Source organism: Halyomorpha halys, unplaced genomic scaffold (genome assembly GCF_000696795.3).
Source record: "Halyomorpha halys isolate HHAL.00 unplaced genomic scaffold, Hhal_1.1 Scaffold1280.1, whole genome shotgun sequence".
Classification (NCBI taxonomy): domain Eukaryota; kingdom Metazoa; phylum Arthropoda; class Insecta; order Hemiptera; family Pentatomidae; genus Halyomorpha; species Halyomorpha halys.
This window is the reverse complement of record NW_027106955.1, coordinates 26255-36170: the sequence shown is the minus strand read 5'-3', so window position 1 is coordinate 36170 and position 9916 is coordinate 26255. Positions and strand designations below refer to the sequence as shown.

Genomic DNA, 9916 nt, shown 5'->3' with positions numbered 1-9916 from the left:
TCTCATCCCTTCATTTTATTAATTCTATTTTGTAAAATTATTCATTTTATGTTATTCTGTTTATACTTTCTTTTTTATTTTCTATACTTACTGTGGTTGTTATCTTGTTCTTTTTTTAGCCTTGAAGAAGGCTAGAAACTCTAGCCGAAACGTTGGCACAATAAAATAGGTTACACCAACTTATTTGAGTTTCTCTTTGACTGCGCCCCCAACCATCTTCTCCTCGTATATTATTATTATTTCCTAATTTTGCCTGTTACTGTACCTTACCTTTGCCACATTTACTTCACCTATCTGTTTACCATTTATGCCTACATTTTTACCATATTTACAACTATCTGTAATTATTAATGTTCTACAAGTTAATACTCTAGTTCTTTAGTTACAATTCTATCACACCTTGCTGTATTTATTAGCTATTAGTCTCCTATCCACTTATATTTATACTTCCTTAACTTAAGCTTATTACTTTGTATAAAAAATATATATATTTTTTGTTGCATATTTTCTTACTTTCTCGGTATATTTATTCTGAACTTCTGCCACTTCTTAAAATGTTTGTATTTTATTTTTCATTTAGCCCTGGCGAAGCCCTGCAAAGTTGGGCAAAATATTGATTAACATTAAGTAGTTTTTTTATTATTTAGTACCTTTATTGACCTCCACCTGGACTATCTTCCTACAATCTACATCAAACGTTCAACTATCTTCTTCTAATATAAATTAATCAGAAGAGTTCTGAGTTTTGTTCAGATGTGGAAGGTCACCAATAACTATCTAGTTTCAGTTTATATTTTATGATCTTTTGCAGTCATTTTTGTTTTCAAGTAAAATATTTTTTTACTTTCTGGTGTATACATTGGGTCCTGTCTGTTTCTTACTTCAGGTATCCTGCGTGTATGTTGAATTTTTTATATAATTAGTGTCGAACAAAGGGGGTTGAAAATTGTGAGACTTTCTGCTCATTAAACATGTATATTTCTGAATTTATTTTTATTATTGCTGAAATTATTTATTTCAATAATATAATATAAGACAGAGCATACTTGGGGTCTTGGAATAGAATAATGGCTTATCCGGTGACTTCTTTGCCATTGCGGTTATGTCCTCTAGCTGCTTCCTGCTGGAGGTTCAGCAGTTGGCGAAATGGTGAAAACCATGAAATCGCTCGGTGTCAGAAGATCTATTTCTTCCAAATTCGGCCAGGCAGGCCCCTACCATCACGCCAGAGTCCAGGACATGCTGGCCAGCCTCTGAGCTATATATAACAAACTATTTATAGATAAATGGTTTGTTATATGGTGGTGTATTTTATATTGTTGATAATCTTATAGAGAATTATAAATGTTAATGTTTTTAAATTTTAAATAAATAGGTTTTGAACTTAGAATAAAGAAAATGACCTGGGCAGAATAGCCTGCAATAGAAATTGTAAATTAATGAGAGGAGGAGTTTTGTATTGAAGATGGCTAGAATGGCCGAAACGTTGGACTAGTGAGAAATAAAGTGTTGAGACAGAATTGGATACTAATTTTTGATTTATTTAATTTATATTTTTAATTCCCTACTTACATATTTAATTACCTATATATATGTTTTATTTCCCACTTCTTCCATTACTTTATTTTTATTTTTAATAATTTTCATTTTATACACATCTTTACCAACTAGATTTTCATATATATTTTATTATCTGTTATTTCCTACTACTTAATTTTAATATTACTCTTTTCTTAAAGCCTCTCTCTTCTTATAATACTCGAACTATTCATGTCAGTCAGCACTATTTATGCATCCTTATTAGCTATTTTCTTATTTTCTGATCATTATATGTATCCTTTTATTCATTCATTGTTATCTTGTTTTTTGTTCTTAGCCTTGATGAAGGCTAGAAATTCTGGCCAAAACGTTGGCACTAATAAATATGTTTTTAGTTATTTGTGTTCTACACTGACGATACCCCTAACTTTCTTTTCCAGATATATCATCCATGGTCAATAAACTCTTCATTATTTACTCACTCAGTATTTTTAATTGAAAGTATGTTTTGATCAGGCTGTTTTCTTACTTTTATTATTTCATCATTTTTCGTTTTTTCAACTTGGAATAAGAAAATTCAGCTATAGCGTTTCTAACAAAATACTTCAGTTATATTATCATTTAAAGGAAAAGATTAGAACAAAATAGGACTTCATGTATTTGACTAAGTTATATTTATTTATTTTGTTAACATTAGTTTATAACAAAATTAGAGAATGATGAATTTGAAGATTTACATGTAATGTTTAATCCACTGTTATTAATATTACTCTCTATTTCAAAATTGTGGTGATTATCAAAATAGAGAATAATATAAATTAATCTAAAAAATTGATTATACTTAGTGGTAGATCAACTGTGAAATTATTTCTCAATTATCAATCATCGATAATAAAAATTCAAAGGTGGCCATATTTGATTCTACAAGCTGGAAACCGAACATCACAGACTGCCGCTTGATCGGCTACTTGTTCCAGTGGTGGGAAACCAGCGTACATCCTGTCTAATGGGGAAAGAGTTGTCCAGTTTGGGCCTGGAGGTCTGGAAAGTGCTCGCTGCATACTCCACATCAAGGGTGCTCCCTTGCAGATCAGTAGCTCCACGCAGTCAGTGGACATAGGCGAAGAATCTCTAACGGCTTCAATAAGCTTTTCAGGCAGCGTGCGCTCTGTAGCTTGTTTCACTAATTCTCTGGCCTACCAAAAATTTTAAAAAAATAATAAATTAATGGTGCAAAATACATAAAATACTTTATTAGTCGTAGACATTAAGATCGTTAATTAAGAACTAATTCATCTAATTACTAGTGGGTACTCCTGCTGATAAAGATGGCTTTAATCACTAGCTTTCTTTTCGTTTTAGATTTTTTTTTTTTTTGTTTTAAGCCACTTACGAATTTTTTTAAACTAAACCTTATTACTCATCTACAACAAGGATAATTACCATTCATAATTTTAGCTTCACAGGCATTGCTGTTTTTAATACTGTGATGATGTTTTTGTTTTTTAGAGAATTAAATTATGTTTTAAATGATGGGCTGTTACATTTCAGAAGATCTATAGTTTTCAAACTATAGGAAAAATTATATCTTTTTTTAATCCAGTCTTATTATTATGTTTTAATCATCCACTCCCATTTGGTTTTAGGATTTTTTTTCAAAAGCCACTTAGTTCGAATGTTTTTAAAACAAACCTTATTGCTTATCTACTACATAAGAAGAATCACCATTAATAATTTCAGCTTCATAGCCATTGTTGTTTTTGAGATAAAGTGATCAATGAATGAGTGAATTTATTTTATTTTTTTAAAGCCCGATGGGTGCTTGGGGTTGAGGGGAAGTTCTTTTACTGGATTTGGAATACATTTGAAGAGGGGGCTGAGGAAATTGGATATTTTGAATAAAAGTAAATAGTGTGTTAGTCTAATGGTGTCGGGGCACGTGTAAGTAATGGTTCAGTAAGTTGTCCTCAGTCTAGTCTGAGGCTGTGTTTGTGTGGGTTTGCCATCTTTGTGGGCGTCCTGTCGGTGTCAGTGTCCTGAATTTGAGCAGTGCTCTGGAGGCTATCAAAGAATTTGATGTACCTCCTCGTGATGAACTCTGTTACCTTCGGTAGGCCGAGTGTCATATGTATATGATCAGTCTTTGCTCTTTGTAATGAATTATTTCATACTATGCGTCTGATTACGCTGCTCTTAAACTGTTGGAGCTCCTTGGCTGTTATTGCTATGCTGGTCAGCAAAGGTGCTCCGTAGAGCAGGGCTGGCCTGAGCACACTTTTATAAATCATTAATTTGAGGCTGAGAGGAGTTGAAGAAGTTAGTAGGTGATTAAACCTATAAGACTTGGTCCTAACCTGCTTGATTTTCTTGTTGCAGTGGTGAGCTAGCATCAGATGTCTATCAAGGGCGACCCCCAGATATACTATGCTCCTTGCTGGTTTATTCTCGTAGCTAGCTACCTTATAGGCTTTAGGTAGAGGGTACTTATTTTTCTGAAAGGAGAAAATAATACAGTCAGTCATCTTGGGATTAACTGTGATGTACAGTCTCTCCAGTTTCTCAAGTGATGTTGGTACAAGCCTCCTCTGCCTGCCATAGAGCTTTCTCTGCATTTACTGAGCTACTATTACTAGCTATGTCGATGGCGTATGCTGCATTGTTGTACTTTGCTCCAACAGTTAAGAACAGTGCTGGGTATAGAACACTGCTGGAGATGGTATGGTGCTCCCTTGGGGAACTCCACAGGTGAGTGAGATATCTTTGGACCGCCTCACTGACTCTTATCCTTAATGAGCGATGCTGTAGGAATGATTTTAGCAAAGTGTAGAGATTCTCTGGAAATTCATTGTCCTGTAGTGTCTTTAGCAGACTATGAGACACGGAGTCGAACGCTTCCGTGAATTTTAGTCCGTTCTTCCTCGTGTTCTGGCTTACTTTTGCTTGTAATTTTGCCAGGTGGTGGCCTGTCTGCTCTGGCGGTATCAGGTCTATTTCTTAGCTAAAGTTTTTGAGATAATTGAGAATAATTTTCTCAAAAACCTTGCCCAAGTGTAGAAGTAAGCTAATTGGTCTGTAGTCGGCTGGTTGGGTTCAGGTCTTCATGAGTTTCAAAAGTGGGAAGAGTATAGCCCGTTTCCAGACCTCTGGGAAATATCTCAACCAGAAGCAGGAGACTCAATTAGTTTTTTCCCTGGCCTCCTCACAACATCTGAGCATTTCTCTCACCAGCACACTCCTAACATGACATTTTTTTTCTCTCTTTTGAACATTTTGCTTATCTGGACACCTCCTGCTTTTCTTATTTTAAATCATGAACCGAGGCAAGTAGATCTTGGATCTTTTATAAAATCTGTATTCTTCAATCCCTGATGGAAGTGCTACAATTTACAATTTCAATTTCACATTGGATTGAAAGTAATCGGAAATATTTTTGTCATCATCATATCCAATTAAATAAAACAATTGTACAAATCGTCTACCATGAGATAAATGCTGACGGTACCCCTCTTAGAAGGCCAAACTAAATTGGTGGACGCTTCTGCTGTGTTCACCAATAATAATTTTAAAAAATTTTTTTTTTCTGAAATATAGGGACCAAAAGGTATATGACTAGTTACAGACATGTTATTACATAGATGTTAATGTTAATATAAAACTGATTTTCATTATTATTTAAGGAACTTCATTATCAGTAAGCCCGTACAGGTTATTTATAAAATACACATGGATCTATTGTCTGAATCTTTTCTAATACTTGTTTGATTTAGATAAGTTTAGCTTTTGATTTCTAGCAAATTAAATTATCCTTTAAATTAATGGCTATGATGATCTCAGAAATGTATAGTTTTTGAATAATTTTGAAAAAAAGTGTTTTTTTTAACTGTTAAAAATAAGTTTATATAAAACACTTTGAGTCCGATTTTTTTTTAAATCCCAGTCTTACTGCACATCTAAAGTATAAGGAGAACCACCATTAATAATTTTAATTTTATTGACATGGTCGTTTTTGAGATATAGTGACCAATAAGTTCAGTAAGGAGATTATAGACATGTATAACCTGGTTTTATTATAGAGATTTTGATTCCAGTATGTATGATCAGGGATATTGGTTGAATTTCTTACTTACCTCCATTGGTGAATTCTCGAAAATCCATGAAGTAGGGTCTTCAGATGGTGGTTCACTCTCCCTTGTGTCGGTCTCGGTTAGAACTGTTCTAATCTAATAAATCATTAGTGACTTAATACATTCAGAGCATTAGTACTAGTAAATTTAACATGCTTTTAAATTATTCTAATATTAACAGGTAAAATAAAGTCAGTCATATTTTATATGGTTTAATTTTTATTTTTTGAATTGTTTGTCACCTTACCTTAAATTGAAATAATTACATACAATTATCAAATTAAAAAAAAAAAACATTGTCCAAAATGTGTCTACTGTGGGTTTAATGAAAATTTCTGAATTCTCACAGTGGAAACTAAATTAAATGACTGGAATATGCATGTTGTTGTTTATTATTTCATTATAATTTGTAAAACTCATCAAATAAAAACAAAGAATTTCTTTCATTATGTGTATTTTGTAAAATAATTTAATGTTTAGTACATATAATTGGTAAAATTATTATTACAAAAAACTTTTCATTAACATACCAAATAACATAGACACATAGTTGTGGATAATTTCATAAAATCAAAACGTCCAATAAAAATTATTAAAAAATCAGAATGCCCTATAAAAATTATAAAACAATCAAAACATCCAATAAAAATTATTTAAAAAATAAAAACAACCAATAGGCTAAAATTTCATGATTCATGAAATACTAATAATAATTACTAATACTAATTAGATAGTACCTAAGAAAAAAATAGTTTCAAAATTAGTATAAAAATAAATAATAACAGAATACCAATACAGTTTTACTTTGACTGTTCGCAAATTCAGGTATTCTTATGAGAAAGTTAGTTTTTGAAGCCTTGAGTTGAGCCTTCCAACTCGTAACTACCTCATCCCATTTTCCTCCTGCTTGTAAACTAAAACGTATTTTTCTCTTTACGATCGCTGTATACATGCAATAATTTTGCAGAATGTCTCATTGGTTTCAATGAAGGTTCTGCAAGTGCCTATAAGGCCACATTTAAAAAGTGTAAGTAAAAGTGATCGTTAATTCATATTTTCACATCTTATTTTCCTTATGATTCAATTGGTGGATTTAAAACCTAATTAGTGTGAATTATGAATTTCTGAATGCCTTCCAAAAGGGCTGGTCACTCCAGGAAGTGCTGATTATTACTCCCGAAAGGAAAGGCCTATGCAGTAAAGGATATAGAAAGATGGAAAGAAAATTTATTGAAGTTAATGTTTTGTCAGCTATTATATATATATAAATTTCTTCATTTCTTTTTTCTTTCTCTCTATCTTCTTTAAATGTTTATATTGTATTTTGTATGATTTTAATTTATTGCATAAATAAAAGGCCATTACATTTTATTTCATAAGCGTGAATTCTATATTTAAACAACACAAAATGTTCTTTTCGTATTGAGAAGAATTCGTTCTGGAGATAATCAAAAAGTAAATTCTACTAATTTTAGTGCGTCCCATGAAGAGGCACATTTAGCCTTAACCATAATTTATTCATTGTTTGTGGTTAATATTTTTACTTTATGTTTTCAACAAGCTGAAAGTTATGTTAAAGTATGACCATAATATTTTTTCTTTCCTTTCATTGTGTAATATCTGCAGGGTATACCAGATGGGCCATTCTTTAAATTCGGTTCTATTTAATTAACAAATTTTTTTGAAAATTAAAATGAAATGATTAGAATTTTTTTGTTTTCAGGTATTACTCTTTGATAATTTTCTGAAGTAGGTACAAACTTTGTTTCATAGTTTTCTTGATAGCAATTTTTAAAAAAGTCTTATTTTTGAGAATGATAAAACAAAATAGAGTGTATTCATTTTAACATAATGAACCTAATGGTCACCTCCTCTGTCTTACACCTGTATCGTAAGAACCTACTGCTTGTACCTGTTGGACATACATCCCCCATCGTGACTGCAGGCTTGAACCTTGCAGAAGGTTTCTTTCCTGCAAGGACCTATGTCTCCCACTCGTTGGATATGCCTCCCTTTTGCGACTGCAAGCTTGAATCCTGATGAGCGAAGACTCCATCCTTCAAGGACTTACGGCTTGTACCCCTAAGAATCATCCTGTATGAACAGGTATTGTTGAGGCCTTCTGGTATGGAGTACCTCACATAATCAGTTGGTGTCAGAACCATTCATTCTAACACATTAACTTTGACAAGCTGTTCTAAGCTGTGGTTCTAGTTCTGAAAGTCAAGAGCATTTTGTCATGACTTGCTAATCATGTTTCTCATTGCTCGACTGAAGATAATGCTTAATAGCGACTTTAATATTCCGAATTTTTGTTATTTTGTGAGATGAACTTTTTGACAAAAATTGCCTGTGATTTAAGAATTTTGAGAATCCCTCATGTACTTACCAGCTGTGCTATGAATATGATGGCATTGATTGCTATTGCTCCCAGCTTGGAGTTGTCGAAGCCTAGTAGTCCAAGTAGCTTCGCAAGGAGATCAGGTGAAGGCGGTGCTCTGCTGACATTGGACAGGCCGCTGCTGACCAGCCTAGCAGCACCTTTTGCAGCAGCTTCCAATATCTCTGTCTCTGTAAGCCATATGATTTTAAGTATTTTAAATTGAAACATTGCAAAAAACAATACAGTAAATAGATAACAAGTTTTGTTTATGCATTATTAATTACATTTTTTTGTTCTTCATCTAAGTTGACATTAGTATTTTTTCCTCCCAATTCATCTCATTTTTTAAAAATATTTTTCAAATCATTTAAAATTTACTCATGAAGGTTGACCACCATATCTGAAGATTCCAGTTCTAGTTTGTTCTTTGAATTGTTTTTGTTCTGGCCGAACAATAATTTATGGCAGTCTTGGGATCATTAAACAACTTAATTTTTTGTTTTTTAACCCGTCTTTTCTTTGTGACCTCAGGTCATTTCGATTAGTACAAGAGTCAGGAAGAAAAAAAGGAAGTTATCTCACCCCAATTTTGGATTAATTTAATGAAAAATATGTATAATTACTAGTCAAAATTGATGAGTCTGCCAAGTATAGGTAGAAGGAATAAAAAATGGCGGCTGTTTCAAAATATTAATTTTTCATTCGGAGCTCTATATTTTAAAAACTACCAACAACAGTAGAAAATCTAAGAGAACATTATTTAAAGAAGAGTAAATTTACTAAAAGCAAAATTTCTTAAAGATCTTCTGAAAGATTAGTAGTTAGCTAATTTATTTTGAGATATCTATATGTCAGGAACTATGAGACGTACAGATGTCTATTAGCACTTAAATTAAAGCTTGTTTAATGGACTATAAAGAAGTTTATGACCTTTACCTTCGTAGGAATAGTAGTTTTCATGATATTCGTTAAAATAAATTGATATATAGTTGTTCGGACAATAAGTTTGATTTATGAAAAACTTCATTTCAGAAACCATTGGATGTACAGATGTCTGCCAGCACTCAAATTAAAGCTAGTTAAATTTACTACAAAATAGTTAATTATGTTTATCTTTGTAGGAGTAGTAGTCTTTATGATATTTGACAAAATAAACTCACAAAATGTTAATTTATAGTTGTTCGTATATAATGTTGGATTTTGAAAAAAATATATCTCTAGATTCATAAGGCGTACATATGTCTGCCAACACTCAAAATAAAGGAAATTTAACTTAAACTTAAATCAATTAGTTTATGGCACTTATCTTCGTAGGGGCAGTAGTTTTTATGATATTCCCATATGAATATAAATTTGGCAAATGAAAATGTGTCTGAACAACTATAAATCAATTTATTTTAGCAACTTTCATGTAAACTATTACTCCTACGAAGATTAAACTAGCTTTAATTTGAGTGCTAATAGACATCTGTACATCAAATGGTTTTTGAGATATGAATTTTTAAAAATAAATTCAGTAACTACTGATCTTTCAGTACGCCCCTTACAACATTTTTATGAAATGTTGCTTTTTAAAAAGCAATATTTCGAAAACTGGCTCATTACCAGTGATGTGGCGAGAGAGATGCGCTGGGATCTCTTGAGCTCTGCTCTACCCCTCACAAGTGGGGGATAGAGTGGGCTCAGGGATCCTCAGGTCGATTGTGTAAATATTGTATAATTGGAGAAGTTTGTCGGGGGGTGCGGTCAGCAAAGAACAACATAAATAAACAAAACCATATTTATTTATTTTATGCCGACGTTTCGACCTGAGTTTCAGGTCTTCATCAGGGCTATAAAAACAAAAGAGATAACAACAACATTTAGAGTA

The 9916-nt window shown here is 32.3% G+C and overlaps 1 protein-coding gene and 1 long non-coding RNA gene across 4 annotated transcripts in view; one reads left to right on the top strand and one right to left on the bottom strand.

Annotated features, from left to right (window-relative positions):
- LOC112211241 (uncharacterized) overlaps positions 1-2579 on the top strand; it is a 4826-nt gene extending 2247 nt beyond the window's left edge. For both annotated transcript variants that reach the window (XR_002945501.2, XR_010842849.1), the window contains exon 3: positions 2445-2579. This is a non-coding gene — a long non-coding RNA (uncharacterized lncRNA). The remainder of the gene's footprint in view (positions 1-2444) is intronic.
- The window catches only part of LOC106689104 (uncharacterized), a 13059-nt gene continuing 5464 nt past the window's right edge, over positions 2322-9916 (bottom strand). For both annotated transcript variants that reach the window (XM_014433886.3, XM_024362601.2), the window contains exons 2-4: positions 8053-8234; positions 5667-5759; positions 2322-2735 (exon numbers count right to left, since the gene is read on the bottom strand). In XM_014433886.3, the coding sequence (XP_014289372.1) occupies positions 2439-2735; positions 5667-5759; positions 8053-8234 (572 nt within the window). In that variant the 3' untranslated portion in view covers positions 2322-2438. The remainder of the gene's footprint in view (positions 2736-5666; positions 5760-8052; positions 8235-9916) is intronic.